At 42.2% G+C, this 18192-nt stretch overlaps 1 protein-coding gene across 7 annotated transcripts in view; it reads right to left on the reverse strand.

Annotated features, from left to right (window-relative positions):
- Positions 1-18192, reverse strand: part of KIAA0586 (KIAA0586 ortholog) — a 131453-nt gene that overhangs the window by 96113 nt on the left and 17148 nt on the right. For 6 of the 7 annotated variants that reach the window (XR_013346450.1, XM_077819550.1, XM_077819547.1 and 3 more), the window contains exons 6-11: positions 12743-12979; positions 11441-11612; positions 9380-9568; positions 5546-5666; positions 3671-3818; positions 1934-1975 (exon numbers count right to left, since the gene is read on the reverse strand). Coding sequence is in view for 6 of the 7 variants with exons in the window: in XM_077819550.1 (XP_077675676.1) it covers positions 1934-1975; positions 3671-3818; positions 5546-5666; positions 9380-9568; positions 11441-11612; positions 12743-12979 (909 nt within the window). In the remaining variant the exon portion in view is untranslated. The remainder of the gene's footprint in view (positions 1-1933; positions 1976-3670; positions 3819-5545; positions 5667-9379; positions 9569-11440; positions 11613-12742; positions 12980-18192) is intronic. The other variant, XM_077819546.1, reaches the window with a different exon arrangement.

Here is an 18192-nt window from a genome sequence, read left to right on the forward strand (position 1 = left end):
TCTGTGCCAAAAAATATAAAAATTCTGCACACAACATTTGAAAATTCTGCATATTTTATTTTTAAAAGCAACACAATATAATCATGCCAGTTTCAATTATTTTGGTAATTTATTTCAAAGACTCTGTCAGCATGTATGTCTGTAACAATACAGACCAAAAAAAAAAAAAGATTCTGGTAATTTTTTTTGACCAATGGATTTCTTACAAGGCATATTAATACGGAATGTTGTGTCATTCATTTAAATTACAATACAGAACCGTATTTCCTGCACCTGTCAGAAGCAGTGAAAAGGCTTGGGGGAGTCAGGGATAACAGAGGAGTTGAGGGAGAGGGAAGGTGCCTCGGAATGAACCTGTATGGTGTTGGGAGTAGGTGGGGTTTTTCTTGCGGGCGAGAGGGGGGATTGTTAGGGTGTTGGGAAGCCTCCCACATGCAGACACTGGCTGATCCCAAGCTTCTCCCATTCAGTCAGGCATGTCTGCCCCTGTCCCCATGGGTCTCTGCAGCCCCCCTTCCCTGCCCCAGGCTCAACGCCGTCACCCCGCTAGCTCCTGAGCTCATGCTCCAGTTTGTCCCCCGCACTAGCCATTCTGAACTCCAGTCTGTGAACCCAGCAGCCCTGTGTGCACCACTCTGTCCTAACCTGGCTCTGCGGGCAGGGAGCTGTGATGAATTTCTACTCCTGGGGGAATTCTGCAGCATTGGGCATAGAATTTTGCATTTTCCTGCATAAAATACATTTTGCTTAAGAAGTGCTGCAGTTCTGCCATTTGCCTACCAGAGGTCGTTGTGGTGCTAGAACAGTGGGAATGAACGCAGCTGGCTGTTCTGGCACCACAGTGGCCTCTGGTGGGCAAAAGGCGGAACCACAGCACTTCTTAGGCAAAATGTTTTTTTATGCGGAAAAATACAAAATTATGCGAGTCAGAGGAATTCTGCGCATCCGCAGATGCGCAGAATTCCCCCAGAGTAACATACTCACCAGCAGTACTTGTTCTAGTGCAGAGCACAGTGCACCATGGGTAGCTATCCCACTTTGCAACTCGCCACTGTCCAGCACACTGTCTTTTGGGAAGTTCTGGCAATGCATCATGGGGTCAAAATGAATTGTGCAGGGGTGACTGGGAGCATGGAGTCAACTTCCCAGTTTACAACTGTCTCCACCCCATAATGTTATTTATATTTCATAATTTTCATGTCTTTTTTTCAAAATCCCTCAAATCCATGTGGCCTTCCTTGTTGTCTGCCATCTCGGACAGAAGCATGGATCCTGCACTACTGTCGTGCACTACTGCAAGCACAGGGTGCACAATCTTGACATATTTGCAGAGCTACAAGAAGAACTGAATGAGTGGGGAACATGACGATTGCTTGGAAGACAGATTGCCGTGGGACATAGTGAGAACAATTCAAGGTTGTTGGTGGCATTCATAGAGCAGCTGCTGATGGTGGAGTGCTGCTTTGGAAAAAGTCTCTTGCTTGACAAAACAAAAGAGAGACCAATGGTTCAGTACATGGGGCTTGATACTGCTTGGGGAGGAATGGGTATACTACAAATTATCTATCACCTTTATGTAAATTTTAATTCAAGACAAAAGCCAAGGTTAAAATATGTGTTCAATAAAACATCTGAAATTAGTGAAAAGGTGCAACATCAGGAATTTAGCTTTGGTGTATTTATATACACACACACAGAGCACAAAACAGTTATTACATTAGCAGTCCGCCTGATATAGAGTTAGGGGGGGCAGCATTTATAATCTGTTTTCCCAAGTACATTTCACTAAAACAGAATATCAAAAAGTCACAGAACTACTCAAACCCTACTTTGGACTACTTGCTCTGAATGCAACAGACACCTTTTGAAAAAGATGAAGATAAAGGAAGAAACAGAGTTTCTATAAATTAAATTTAAAAAAATCCCACTATACCTTAACAAAATCATTCATGTCTGATTTCCATGCCTTTGCTTCCTGAAAAAAACATAAAGACAGAAAAAGGTCCTTTGAAACTTCAACCATAAGTATCTATCAGAATTAAATTTAGTATTTAGAAGTTAGGTGAATAAAAAGTCTAGTTAAAATAGGTTGCATGATGTCTCAGCATGCTTCTCTTGGACAAGAGGAGCATCCTCAAGCACAACTCCATTTCTTTCATCTCACCTATCTGTCTATGGTACTTATGTGGCCCCCATTACCAGAATATCTGAGCACCTCACGATATTTAATGTCTTTATCTTCACAACACCCCCATTAGGTAGAGGAGAGCTATTTATTCCCATTTTACAAATGGGGAACTGAGGCACAGAAAGGCAAAGTGACTTTCCCAAGGTCAGCCTGTCTGTTGCAAAGCAGAGAATTGAACCTGGGTCTCCCAAGTTCTAGGGTTGTGCCCTAACTATGGGACCATGCTTTCCTGTCTCAGACTTTCTATTTCTCTACATTTTCTAAGCTGGAATCATGTTTGAGCCCAAACTCTTCTTTTCCTCTTACATCTTCCGTGTCTGCAAATCTACCTACCACTGGCTTCTCAACACTGCCTATTCCCCACCCCCCCAACCACCTCAACTCCATCTCTGCTAAAATTCTCATCTGTCTTCCAGCTGACTTTTCTTTCTAAACTGTTAAGCTGATTTGCTACAAACACTACACAGAGGAAGCCTGAAGGGTATCTGTGCGTGTCTTTGCCTCTTCCACTAATTAAATAGAGGAGATTCTTTCACCCCTTGCCCTTGTTTAACCTGCCATCCCTTTCTCCTCTTTGGTCCTTTTAAGGCAAGTGCTCCAATATTTCCAAAGTACGGCGAGAGTAGAGCTAGTCTACTCTGTTCCACAGATAATGCTGTCACCATTAGCTCAGACCTTCTGATGCTGATGTAGCTCCAAAGCCGTAGCACTATAGACATAGCACTAGATATTTTTTCCATTTAAGACATCTTAGCTCTGTACAGCCACTAAATTGTTTCATCTAGGTTTCATAAATAAAATATTAACTACACATAAATAGCTAAAGTGTCTTCATTTTTAAAAGCCAGTGACTAATCTTCACTGCTGCCAGCAGAGACCCATTTCAGTAAAAGGGACTAGCTCAGCAGCAGAAGAAACATGCAAATAACGGCGCCCCGGGTAGCACTTTGGAAATTGGACTATTTTACCATAAGAAACAGCTGACAAGGTGGGAAAAGGACTGGTTTAAAATCATCCCCCACATTTAAGAAATGCAATAACCCAAAGACTTTTCTCTCCAAAATGTGAATGGCACAATCAGGTCTGCAGCTAGAGTACTGGGGGAGAGAAGAGAGGACAGCAGAAAGCAGCATTTCAAAATCAAAACATTTAAAAAACTTCGAAGAAAAAGTTTTTTACTAATACTATTACTGTGTAGACTGGATTTTTTAAGTTACTGCTTTGGTAAAGTAACATAGTGGCTTTATAATCCAGATACAAATGTATGTTTACTGGGAGATAATTATATCCCAGACCCAGAACCCTTTTCAGACTAGCAGGTTACAATTTTCAGCCAATTGCAGTAAGTAAACATACTTCTGTTTGGAGAGTTGGAAGCAAGGCCAATCTTTGTTGGTACCAGATATCATAATTCTGCTTACATTTGCTTATTTTTCTTATTGAAATGGTTAGTCATTCCAACAATATGGTCACTCACTTTACCTGTAGCATGCCATACATTTCTTTTTTCAGCTGGCCAAGATCTTGAAGCACATCTTCCGCTTTCTTCACTGTTTTATTAATTGAATTGTAATCTTGGAGGGGGCCTTCAAAGGCAGGGATTGAGTCAGTTCGCAGGGCAGCAGGCCTGCTGAGAAGATTACATATTACTAAAATCTCACAGCTTCCTGACTGACTTTAGAAACAACTAGCTTCTAATTTGAGAATTTTAACATGGATTTGAACTTTGCACAAGTATCAGACCTTTACATAGAAAGGAAATTGCTTCTTCTCCCAGAAGCCTTGGCCAATTATATTGCTTCCTTTGTTTAATAGTTACAGTATTTACACTATCAGAAACGAGATAGAAAAATAGCAGTGATTAATTAATTTCCAAAGTGAAAAGTTTCTCAATTTTCCAACGTTACTTCAGTTATTTCAATCTGAATTTAAGGTAGAATTTCACTGTTAATTAAATGAGAATATGGTGCAAAGTGCTTCCCCCCCCCCAGATTACATGTTCAAGCCATCAGTGTAATATGTAAAAATGTAGTGAAATCATGACAACAAAAGGGTAATCTGGAAGAGGGGTCTTCAGACAGGAAGGATAAAATTTCCTGACCTGTTCTGAGGCTTAGAAACTGACTACACTAATGGTTACATTTTCCCTCTAGATGCAGTTTAAAAGAATATCCATACATTATTTTTAAGACAGTATATGAACCAGATTAGCAGTTTCTGATAAAACACCTTCATGCAAAGCGGCCAAAAGCTACCCTAACTGGAAAACAGAGAATTCCATTGGCATGGGTAACTCCCCTTTGGAACACTGCCAATGTCACTGGCTCTAAGCCACTACCTTCCAGCCCTCTACAACACAGGGAATATACCCAGAAGAAGGGAGATCACCCACAGTGCTGTTGTGCTCCAGTGAGCCCTTTCAGAGAGTGCTTACCAGCCATCATTACTTACAGCTGTCCTAAGGTTCCTCATGCTGTTGTAAAAACAAGCCCTTAGCAGCCCTGGAGATCATGGAAGCACAACAGCAGTATAAAGCCACCTTTGCTTCCCCTTTTTGGGTCCTGCACCAAGCACATCTTGGTCAGACCCAAGGCCCAGGCAGTGGTTCTCAACCCGTGGTCCAATCAGCACACAGTTGTGGCCCATGTGACATCCTCAGAGCCATACAGGTAGTATATATATAGTGTGGATGTGGCCCACATAACACAGAGAGCTGCATATGCAGCCCACAATGGTAAACAGGTTGAGAACCACTGCTCTAGTGCATCTCCTACCTATAATAGAGTGGTTCTCAACCTTTCCAGACTACTGTACCCCTTTCAGGAGTATGATTTGTCTTGCGTACCCCAAGTTTCACCCCACTGAAGAACTACTTGCTTACAAAATCAGACATAAAAATACAAGTGTCACAGCACACTATTACTGAAAAATTGCTGCCTTTCTCATTTTTACCATATAATTATAAAATAAATAGATATGGATTACAAATATTGTACTTACATTCAGTGTGATACATTACCTCGTTTTTCACTTATGAGCCTTGTCTGAAGCCGAAGTCCCGCCACCTGGGGCTGAAGCACATAACTTAGCTTCACAGGGCCCCCTCTGGTGTGAGGCCCTGGGCAATTGCCTTGCTTGCCACCCTCTAATGCTGGCCCTGTGCTTGCAACCCCATAAACCTGTCCTGCAACCCCCAGAGAAACATTCATCTAGATGAGTTAAGTATCCCCTGGAAGACCTCTGAATAACCCCAGGGATACACATACCCCTGGTTGAGAACCACTGTCTGGCACATACCTAAGTCATTTTAAAAATAAAAAGTCTATATGAACTTCTGATTCAGTCACATTTACTTACCACTCTCTCTCAGAATGCCAGGCCATTTTGGTATTGTTTAATGATGACTTCTCAGAAGACTCAGTTTGTCTCAATGGAGTTTCTTGAGAATTCAGAATCTGCTCCAGAAGTCTCCCTCCACCTACAGTAGGAAAAACATAAACAACATTATTAAGCATATTTAATACATTTAAGTGGCTTATTTTCATTTCAAGAAATAAATATTTCATTAATTTAAAAAAATAACCACTATACAATATTTAACTAGATTTATGAGAATATTGCAATGGAAACTATTTATCAATTTGGTTTTAAAAATCATAGAATCATAGAAACATAGCACTGGAAGGGACCTCAAGAGGTCATCTAGTCCAGCCCCCCTTTCTCTCCCCCATGATGAGGCAAAGTCAAGTATACCTAGATCATCCCTGACAGGTGTTTGCCCAAACGGTTTTTCGAAACCTCCAATTATAAGAATTCTACAACATTCTGTGGTAACCTATTCTAGTACTTAACAATCCTTAAAGATAGAAGGTTTTTTCTAATATCTAACCTAAACCAAATTTCCTGCATTAAGCCCATTACTTCTTGTCCTACCTTCAGTGGACGTGGAGAACAACAGCTTACCATTCTCTTTATAACAGCCCTTGACATATTTGAAGACTGTTATCAGGTCCTTAGTCAGTCTTCTTTTCTCAAGACTAAACAGGCCCAGTTTTTTTAATCTTTCCTTATAGGTCAGGTTTTCTAAACCTTTTATCATTTTTGTTGCTTTCATCTGGACTCTCTCCAATTTGTCCACATTGTTCTCAAATAGTGGCAACCAGAACTGGACACAGTACTACAGCTGAGGCCTCACCAGCATCAAGTAAGATGGAACAATTTCTTCCTGTGAGAACACTCCTGTTAATATACCCAGAATAGTGGTCTTTTTCACAACTGCATCATGCTGTTGGCTCATATTCAATTTCTGATCCTCTATAACCCTATATCCTTTTCAGCAATACTATTGCCCAGCTAATTATTCTTCAGTTTATAGTTGAGTGTTTGATTTTTAATTCCTAACTGTAGTACTGTCCACTTGTCTTTACTGAGTTAATCTTGTTGATTTCAGGCCAATTCTCCAATTCAACAATGTCCTTTTGAATTGTAATCCTGTCCTCCAAAGTGCTTGCAACACCTCCGAGCTTGGTGTCATCCACAAATTTTATAAGTGTACTCTCCATTTCATTATCCAAAGTTATTGATGAAAATATTGAATAGTACCAGCCCCAAGGACAGATGCTGGGGGGGGATCCGAGTAGTTACGTTCTCCCAGTTTGACAGTGAACCAAGCTCCTCTTTCAGTATGGTTTTTCAACCAGTTGGACCCCCACCTTATAGTAATTTCACCTAGAAACCATTTCCCCTATTTGCTTATGAGAATGTTATGTGGGACTGTGTCAAAAGCCTTGCTAAAATCAGAATATATTGTGTCTAATACTTATCCCCATCCATTAGGTAAGTAACCCTGTCAAAGAAGGAAATTAGGTTGGTTTGGCATGATTTATTGTCGACAAATCCTTGTTGGCTGTTACTTATCACCCTATTATCCTCTAGATACTCCGAAATTTATTGCTTAATCATTTGTTACAGTATCTTTCCAGGCATTAAAGTTAGGCTGACTGATCTCTTATTCCCTGGCTCCTCTTTGTTCCCCCCTTTTCAAATATAGGTACTATATTTGCCTTTCTCAAGTCCTCTGGGACATCACCCTTCCTCCATGAAATCCACAAAGATAATCACTAGTGCACTTTTACAGCACCAAAGAACATGCTATGCCTAAAAAACATTCAGGTATACTTGTTATTTTATTTATGACTCTTATGCAACAGTGAGATGAGAGGAATAACAAACAGGAACAAACTAAGATTGGAAGCCATACAACACATGGCAAAGGAAACAAACAGTTTTCACGAGACCAGTGAATAAGCGTATTTTATTTAATATGGGTTTATTTAGAGATGGGGCCCTCAGGCCAAGTCTATACTACAAAGCTTTGCTGGCACAGCTATGTTAGTTATGAGTGTTAAATAAATAAATGAAAATCAAACCCCTGACAAACATGATGGCATAAACAACCATGTCAACACAACTTATACTGGCAAGAGTCATTTTCCTAGTATAGCTATTTCAGCAAAGCCTTTGTATTGTACACAAACCCTCAGAATGTCTCCAGACCCTAACATTTGAGAGTTTTATAAGTCTAAACAGTAAGACAACCACCACTCACACTGCCAATGCCACAACAACCAGACTCAGAGAAACATTTGGTCTTGGACCATTTGGGAATTTTTTAATTCCATTTTATAGTGGGTGCACTTTTATTGATGTGGGTTACTTTTTGATGCTCTCCAGAAGCAATCTGAGAGACTTGAAGAGAAATATAGAAATATACACCAGGATAGGGAATGGAAAAGTGCAGAAAGGGAGAGGGGAAGTGGAATTAACTGGTGGAACACCGAGCACATGTAAGAAAATAGGTTTCAGAGTAACAGCCGTGTTAGTCTGTATTCGCAAAAAGAAAAGGAGTACTTGTGGCACCTTAGACCTCAAGTGAGCTGTAGCTCACGAAAGCTTATGCTCAAATAAATTGGTTAGTCTCTAAGGTGCCACAAGTACTCCTTTTCTTTTTGTAAGAAAATAATAAACAATGAGAACAGAGATGTAGTCAGGGATGAATGATGAGAAGATTCATTTTGATACAGAAGGTAAGAAGCCAGGAAAAGGATTCAAAGATGGAGAGACATGGTCCAAGCAGCGGGCAAGAAAGATTATTTTAGCCAGGGCCAATCTGTATGGACTGGAGAGGAGCAAGAGGGAAATCTGAGGGTCAGAGAGAAGGTTCCAGTAATCTAAGCAGGAGGTAACCAAGTGACAGACAAGCATTTTGTCCACAGGGTAAGAGTGCAAGGGCTGGATTATTTAAGGTGTCCTCAAAGATCACTCAAACTTAACCTGATGTTTGTGCTTTCTAAATATGGTGCTGAAAACTGAATTCTGGGCTGCCAAGTCAGTACCAAGTAGGGCTGTTAAACACCTCCTTTGTTCAACATACTCTTGTTTTTATTAATGCAATCCAGTATTCCATCTGCCTTTTGTGACAATGTTCAATTTATCTACCATTGTAACTCTTCTGACCTAGCCAGTACTCCCATATTCAATATTTGTGGGTATGATACTGCATTCCTACACAAACCACCTTACACTTGACTTTACTGCATTTTATTTAAGCTCATTCTACCACTGTAAATGAAGGCTGAACGGCACTTTAATCCTATCTTCTCAAGTGTCTGAAAGACCTTTACGGTGTTCATCTTGCACGTTTTGGGCTCCCTTCAACATTCCTTACTCAGAAGTCGCTAGTTTTGCCTGAGTAAGGAGTAACGTATAGGGCCATTAAATACCACACTCACCACTTCATCCTTCAAGTCGAACATGAAAATATTAAATACTTTTGGACACAGAACAGACTCCACTCAACACCTGACTCCAACTTGACAACAACCCTTCATTAGTTACTTGGATATTTAATGTTAGGGTCAAAGTGCAATGGCAAGATGGTGGGGAAGCTCATCCAGAGTGTTCATTAACAGTACTGCTTTGAACTCCGGGAGTCGTTCATTTACTGCCAGCACTAACCTTTCACCAACACATTTTTAGAACATTTGAATGTATATACCTAGATTCAGGTAATCCAATAAGGTCTGTCTTCAGAGAACATGAAGATGATACAGGCAATAATAGCCACTGGCCATGCCTGTATCAGCAAAGGGACAAAGGAAGGCTATTTCTGAACTTTCCTCTGACTCTTACCCACAACACTTCCATATGCTGATTTGGGCACATTTTCCTTTTCTGCTATAGGTCTCTCTTTCTTTGAAATTTTCTGTGAAACTTTCATGTCTTTTGATACAGGTACAGGAGCATATCTCCGAGGAGCCGGTGTCTTCAGAGGTGATTTCTGTGTACGAACGCCATAATTTCCAAATTGACTTGAATACGCTTAAATTCAGGGAAAAAAAATGAACAATTTGTTTTTAAATCTGAAGTTATAAGATTGGTTTCCTTTTCAAAAAACTCTTCAAAAGCAAACAGAAGTTTAAAAAATCCCCACAGAAATACAAAAAATTTCCATTAGCAAGAAATTTTTTTTAAAAACAGGTAGTAACTTTGGTATTGAGAAAAGTAAGTGGCGTATGTCTGTACTGGAGCTGGAAGGTGTTGTTCCCAGCTCGAGTAGACGCCCCATGCTAGCTCTGATGCAGCTGGGATCCACGCTAAAAACAGAAATGCAGCTGCTGCGGCATAAGCTGCAGCAGAGGCTAGGCACCTACGTCCATACCTGAGGCTCGAACGGGATCTTACTCGGGGCGGCTAGCCCCTCTCTCAGCTCACGCTGCCACAGCTACACTTGTATTTTTAACACGCTAGGTCAACCAGAGCCAGCGCAGGTGCCTCTACCCAAGCTGGAAATTACACTTTCCAGCCCTAGTGTGATACAGCGTACTTCAAAATAACCCCCTGTAACCGCCTTATTTACCATTTTTATATGGTTATATATTTTGTACAAAGTATGCCTTGTGAGGTATCACTTGAAAACTCATGAGCGACTGAACATTATTATCATGTTAGCATGTGTGTATCATCATTGTATATGGAGTTATGAGATTTCGCTATGTTTACTTTGTTACTCAGCTTTTTGGGAGTCTGGGAAATGCCCACAGACCAGCTCCTCAGAAATAACAAAGTTCTTGCATGTAATCTCAAATGTCTTGTACACAGAAGGTGCGAGCAAGAAATTTACAATTCATCTGAGACACGCTTTGAATCTCACATACATAGGAGACTGCTCTGTCTATACCCCAGCAGGGGGAGAGGAGGGCATGGCGGGGAGGTGGGGGAGTTGCTCCTCAAGGAGAGGAGGAGGGTATAAAATAAGAGAAAATGGCATTACTTCTCTCTTTCCCCACCTCTAATGAAATAAGATTGCTTGAAAGACTTTGAATTGGGGAGATTGGTCCCAACTGGGGAGGGTATCCAGGCTGTGTACGAAGAACTGTGAACTGCCAGCAACATCCAGAGGAGCGAGAAAAGCTGTTTGCTTCAAATTTTACTTAACTTGGTAAAGTTTAGGAATTATATTGCGATTTTATCATTTCATTTCTTTTCATAACCAATTCTGACCGTATGCCTGTATCGTTTATTATCACTTAAAATCTTTCTTTCTATAGTTAATTAACGTAATGATGGACTTATGAGCTTGCTCTGTCCAAGGCAATCTTGAGCAGTGTAAGATGCACATTTCTGTGGTGCAAGGCTGAGGGGATTTGCAGGTGTCTTCCTGCTTACAGTTCAGGAGTGGCTAGGAGAACATTCATGTTACTTAGCTGGGTGTGCCTTACATGCTGATGGCTGCGTGAAAGCAAAGCCTGGAGGGGCTACTTTTCACTAGCATAGCAGTGTAAGAGAAGACCTAGGCTGAAGAATTAAGGGAGCACAGTGATTCCACAGTCCAGATTGTATCCTGGGAGATGTCACACCCAGGGCAGACAAACCCTAGCAAGAGTCCAGGGCAAGGTACAGCATGATCGGGCAGTGTACAAGTTTCCACATTCACTCTCTTTTATAGAACAGTCTTGGGCCTCTCAAATATAATCAGTTGGGTGAGCATAAGTATCCACTAAACTCCAAAATCTCACTTTAATTTGATATAAATGTGGTTTTTAGTTTATGTATTACGCATTGTATTAAAGAAGATAATATCAGTTGTGCAAAAATATTTGTTATCCCTTAGTAATATGTGGTCCTAAATTTTACAAAAGCAAGATTAAGACAGAAATAAAACTGAATATCTATATTAACTGAATTATTCACCTTGGGTGGGCACAGAGTTGGTAGAGAATAAATTCCTATGACATGAAGAGACTTGGCTGGTAAGTGGTTGCTGTAGCTCTGGGTTTGTAGAATGCTTTGCCACCAAATTGGAAGATGGTATATTAACTGGTTGGAAACCACCTGTGTTGATTGCAGAGCTAATGAGATGAGACTAAGAGACAAACGGTACAAAGTTAATTAAAAAAAAGAAAAGAAAGGAATTATAGCTATTTAACAAACTGAACAAGCAAATATGTAATATAATTGTTCTAACTGGAATCTGGTGGAAAAATCATAGGCAGAGGGCTAAGAAAACTAATACTTCCTCATTGTTTTGAAAGGTAGAATAAAACAAAACTGACTTATAGGAATCTCCCCCCACCCCACCCCCCCAAAAAAAACCAAAAAAACAGGGAGGAATAAGTATTCCCATTCTAGCTGGTTCCCAAAAAACAGACACAGTAGGATAAGAGGGATTTTTTCCCCAAATTCTTAGGGTATGTCTATACTGCAATCGCAGAGTGTGATTACAGCTCAGGTAGACATACTCAATTTAGCTTTAATCTAGCTAGCCCGGGTAGTGGAACAGTGAAGCTACGGCAACACACGCTTCAGTACAGGCTGTTCAAACCCATCCGGAACTGTGGGTAATTACTCACAGGGCTAGTCTTCACCGAAATGCACACTGATGCAGATCCACTGTAGATTAAAGCGAGCTCAGGTATGTCTATCTATGCTACAATCACATACACACATGCCTGACAGCACTGTTATTAAGTTGAAAGCTTCCCAAACAATCTATTGTACTTGTTCCCATGACAGTGGTATCCAACGGCCTCACAATCTAATGTATTTATCTTCACAACACCCCTATGAGGTAAGGAAGTGTTGTTATCCCCATTTTACAGATGAAGAACTAAAACAGAGAAGCCCAGTGAGTTGCTCAAGGTCAAACAGGAAGTCTGTGGCAGAGCAGGAATTTGAATCCCATTCTCCAGGTCTAGGCTAACCACTAACCTCACTAACTACTGGATCATCCTCCCTCTCTGGAACTAGGTCATAAAACCTCTCTGTCCTATACCACACATTCTCCTCTGCAATTTTAACTGCTTAGACAGGTAAAAAGCCACCAAACTAATCTCCCTGGCATAGACATATGGGCACAATAACAATCTCATACATGTGAAAGTACTGTTGCAGCTTTACTCAATTAAAGAAATTTAACAACAAACTTCAGTATAACTAACGCCAAGACACAGAGGCAGAGAAACAGCAAGAAGCTCTATATTTCTATGCAGGTACCTGAATATGTATTTGTTGCTGTTGTAACTTTTCAAGATGCTGAATCCGCTGTTCCATGAACACATTCATCTGTTTTTCAAGTTCGTTGACCTTGTCATGACAACGGGATCTCTCCTGTTGTTGAGTCTTTATATTTGTTTGCTGTTCTGCAACGCGTTGCAGCTGCTTGTCCGTCTCCTGGAGTTTATTGAGTAATGCTGAAACAGAGTTAACTTTTGCTTCCAAATCGCTTTGAACCTGAGGAAAAAAAATTAGACTCTCTATATAGTTCAAAGAGAAGTATAGTTATACATTTTTAAAACTCTTGAGTTTGAAACCTGAGGCAAGAGGAAGTAGGTATTAATGCCATTCCTGTTTGTTCCCAACATCCCTCCCCCACCATCACATCACACACTTTTTGGCATCTATATTTTCTTCAAAAGATACAAATAATAATAGTCCTGATTTGGGATGATTTAACGCCACAAGAGAACCTTTCCAAAGATAAATACAGCATTAAAAAGTTAGTGTTCATTAGTGCCAAGCCACATTTTACCCAAATAAAATGAACAAAAACATCCCTTAAAATAGGCAGTACCCAACATTATCAGATTGCTACAGACTTTCTTTTTATGTTAAACCAATCTTTACGTTAACTCTCATTGACAAAAAACCCCAAAACTATAGCATATAATTATCACCCTGAGAAAACTGTGGGTTTGTTTTTCTAAAAAAAAAAATTCACAGCAGTGCCATGGGTGTTTGAATTTAACAGCATATACGTAGCTGCGGAGTCTTTTTCCCCCTCTGCTCCAAATGCTGCCATTTTCCCAACAGCAGGGAGGCAGAAGCAGGCATTCTCACTTCCACCTCCCTGCCAAGGTCACACCTGCTCACAGGGTTACTGTCTCATCATCCGTTGCAGTTCGTCCAGCCCAGCCTACAACAGGGATTGGGGTTGCCTCGCCCCACACTCAGCTACAGATCAAGACTGCTGCACAGTTGCTTCCTGTCCAACTCGCAGGGAGAGGGGGGGCACAGACAATGCACAGCCATTAGGAGCTCTGACCCACCCCATAGCAGTGCCCAGTAGGCAAAGGAGCTGAGACCAGGATCCGCTGCTTGGAACACAAGAGAAGATGAGAGAGGGCCCTGCCCCGGCAGGGGGATCCACGTGAGACTGTAATCCATTCCTGTTCAATCTTGCTGCTCAGTATGATTCTCATTGCTGCTTATGTCCCTATGTAGGCCACTGCTTCTGGTGCAAGGCCACAAGCACAGACTGTTGGGACCACAACATCATGCATACTTGGGATGACCAGCAGTGGGTCCAGAACTTTTGCATGAAGAAAGCCACATTTCTGGAGCTTTGTGAGCAACTTGCCCGCATCCCTCAGCGTAAAGAGACACATCTGAGGTCATTCTTGGCAGTCCAGAAGTGGGCTGCTATAGCTGTCTGGAAGCTGGCTACTCCAGACTGCTAGAGGTCCATTGGCAAACAGTTTGGAGTTAGAAAGTCGACCGTGAGTAAAGTGGTGGCAGAGGTAACTGAAGCAAACAGGCATGTGGGTTACCCCAAAGAGGCTGGCATTAAAGATATTCCAAAGGTAATGGCTGACTTTGAGAGAATGGGGTTTCCTGACTGGTGGGGCCATTGATGGCATTCAGGTGCCCATAATTTGCCCTCCTCAAGAAGCACACGAGTACATAAACCACAAAGAGTACCACTCCATTGTTATGCAGGCACTCATGGATCACAGAGGCAGATTTATGAATGTCAGATTGGGCTGTACAGGAAAAGTGCATAGATTCATAGATACTAAGGTCAGAAGGAACCATTATGATCATCTAGTCTGACCTCCTGCACAACGCAGGCCACAGAATCTCACCCACCCACTCCTGCGAAAAACCTCTCACCTATGTCTGAGCTATTAAAGTCCTCAAATCGTGGTTTAAAGACTTCAAGGAGCAGAGAATCCTCCAGCAAGTGACCCGTGCCCCATGCTACAGAGGAAGGCAAAAAACCTCCAGGGCCTCTTCCAATCTGCCCTGGAGGAAAATTCCTTCCCGACCCCAAATATGGCGATCAGCTAAACCCGGAGCAAATGGGCAAGATTCACCAGCCAGATACTACAGAAAATTCTTTCCTGGGTAACTCAGATCCCACCCCATCTAACATACCATAAGAGGCCATTAGGCCTGTTTAACATGAATACTTAAAGATCAATTAATTACCAAAATCATGTTATCCCATCATACCATCTCCTCCATAAACTTATCGAGTTTAATCTTAAAGCCAGATAGATCTTTTGCCCGCACTGTTTCCCTCAGAAGGCTATTCCAAAACTTCACTCCTCTGATGGTTAGAAACCTTCATCTAATTTCAAGTCTAAACTTCCTGGTGGCCAGTTTATATCCATTTGTTCTTGTGTCCACAATTGGTGCTGAGCTTAAATAATTCCTCTCCCTCTCCAGTATTTATCCCTCTGATATATTTATAGAGGGCATGATACCAGTGTTTTGCCGCTCAGAAGTCTACATTCATAGACAAGCTGGGACACTATTACCACCAAATGACATTGAATTAAATAGTGTTACTGTCCCCATTGTTCTTCTGGGAGATCCTGTGTATCCTCTTTTGCCTTGGTTTCTGAAGCCATGCCCTGATTTCAGAGGCCCTGGCAAAAAAAAGAGATATAATTACACTCCCAGCAGGTGTAGAATGGTTGCTGGCAGATAGTAAGGCCTAATAAGACAGAATTATTTCAGGGGCAGATAAAGATCTGCAAAGTCAACAGACACCTGATTCCCCAGAGGCCCGAGATATATAAATCAGAAGTAAGAAAACCAGTAAGTATCTACATGGTTATATGACCCTCCATCACCGCCATATCTAAGCACCTCAAACATTACTGATTTTACCCTCACAACAACTATGAGGTACTGTGCGGGGGTTTGCAGACCCCTCCTTAAGACTAAAGCGGTGATGGAACTGGACCAAGAAGGCCCTGCCCCTCAGCAGCTGCAGAGCATGCTCCAAATGGAAGACCTGCTTACAATGGGACGGTGGCAATCAAGTGGGGAGAGAGTGAAGGAGAGGCTATCTACAGGAAGAAAGCCAGTTAGTACCTTCTGGAACACAGGAATCCACAGAGGAAGGACCTAGACCGTGGGTAACGCCGAAATGGGCAGCAAGGCTAAAATCATAGGACACTGAAAAGGGAGGACTGGGAAGGTCTGACAAACTATCTGAATTGCTGAGACTGTTTGAATAATCCTCTGTGAGGAATGAAGCAGAGGGCTGTGGCCATGCCCCAAACTGAAGAGAACACCGGGCGGTGGGTATGAAGTGGCCCAGGGTAGGCTGATCTGGATATCAGCTAGAGGGGACAGAAACAATTCCCACTCCTCCCCACTTAGGCCCTGGGTTGACAGTCAGTGGAAAGGGTGGGCCTGGGTTTCCCTACCCTTCCCTCCACCTTAGACTGATCAGGGGCAATCCAGAGAAAGACAGATTGACTTGGTTGCCAGGGCTTCATATTGCTTGATAAACCTCCCCCTCCCGCTGCCACAGGACTCTAGAGACTGAGTCATGGCCTGCCTACTAGGCCTCCTGGCCCCTACATGAACCCTACAGGTACTATCCCTATTTTCACAAATAAGGAACTGAGGCACAGAGAAATGTAGTAACTTGCCCAAGGGCACACAGGAAGCCTGTGGCAGAGGTGGGAATTGATCCTACATCTCCTGAGTCCCAATCCAGTACCTTAACCCCAAAATCATCTTGCTTCTCTCCCATGCTATCTAGAGCATACCTGTGTGTGAACTCTGATCTTCAGGAAACTGCTATACACATTATGTTGACTGCATGCTGCAGGTTTTTTAAATGAGCAGTAAGAAGACTGATCAGTGTCTCTTTTTGAGATACCAGATGAAAACCGCCTCGACTCTACAGAAATTCACCGGAATCAAACCTCATTTATCATTGTACTCTCCAGTTAACACAAACCTGACCTCTCTTTTTTGGATTCTGCAAAATAGAGTTACATCTCAATAAGAAGTTAGGCAAAGTTCCTTCTTTCTGGCTTGAACATTGATAGACTGACCAACCAGGCACAGCCACATTTGAATTACAGATGCGGTGTTTTGTCTAAAGTTTTGGCCATCCAGTTTTTATTAAGGAGATTTACACGATAGACAAAAAGTTAAAGCTACACCAAAGGGGATCTATAAACAGCAGCGTAATCTATCAAACATGGGCTTTCTCCCATCCTATTCACTACGTACTGCACAACATCGCACAACATCACACTATCTACTGTGACACTTCCCAGGGTACCCAGGGCTGTGAGGCACCTCACTACCACCTGCTCTTACCATGAGGGAATCCTGTCTGTGCCTGCTGTGGATCTGCTCCCTGATTCCAACAGCCTCTGGCAAAACAAGTTGCCTTCCAGGCTTCTGCAAGTGTCATGCTCTCTGTAAAGGTTAGCAACAGGTACACACCAACCCGAGTCCTCAGAGCATCCCTCTGGAGTACCCAACGTCTGATCCACTGAACATTCACCGAACTCTTAGATTCTCTTCTCCTAAGGGTATAGCAAACATCAGCTTACAAGATCCAACTCAGAATCATTAATCTGCTTAACATACAGCACTTACAAAAAGAAGGATTCTAGGTGGACTCCTCCTGAAGGTCGAAACAGCAGACTGGACTTCTACATAGAATGCTTCCGCCGACGTGCACGGGCTGAAATTGTGGAAAAGCAGCATCACTTGCCCCATAACCTCAGCCGTGCAGAACACAATGCCATCCACAGCCTCAGAAACAACTCTGACATCATAATCAAAAAGGCTGACAAAGGAGGTGCTGTTGTCATCATGAATAGGTCGGAATATGAACAAGAGGCTGCTAGGCAGCTCTCCCAACACCACTTTCTACAAGCCATTACTCTCTGATCCCACTGAGGGTTACCAAAAGAAACTACAGCATTTGCAAAAGAAACTTCCTGAAAAAGCACAAGATCAAATCCACACAGACACACCCCTGGAACCCCGACCTGGGATATTCTATCTACTACCTAAGATCCATAAACCTGGAAATCCTGGGCGTCCCATCAGCTCAGGCATTGACACCCTGACAGCAGGATTGTCTGGCTATGTAGACTCCCTCCTCAGGCCCTACGCTACCAGCACTCCCAGCTACCTTCGAGACACCACTGACTTCCTGAGGAAACTACAATCCATCGGTGATCTTCCTGATAACACCATCCTGGCCACTATGGATGTAGAAGCCCTCTACACCAACATTCCACACAAAGATGGACTACAAGCTGTCAAGAACACTATCCCCGATAATGTCACGGCTAACCTGGTGGCTGAACTTTGTGACTTTGTCCTTACCCATAACTATTTTACATTTGGGGACAATGTATACCTTCAGATCAGCAGCACTGCTATGGGTACCTGCA

This window comes from Eretmochelys imbricata, chromosome 6, assembly GCF_965152235.1.
Source record: "Eretmochelys imbricata isolate rEreImb1 chromosome 6, rEreImb1.hap1, whole genome shotgun sequence".
In the NCBI taxonomy this organism is placed as follows: domain Eukaryota; kingdom Metazoa; phylum Chordata; order Testudines; family Cheloniidae; genus Eretmochelys; species Eretmochelys imbricata.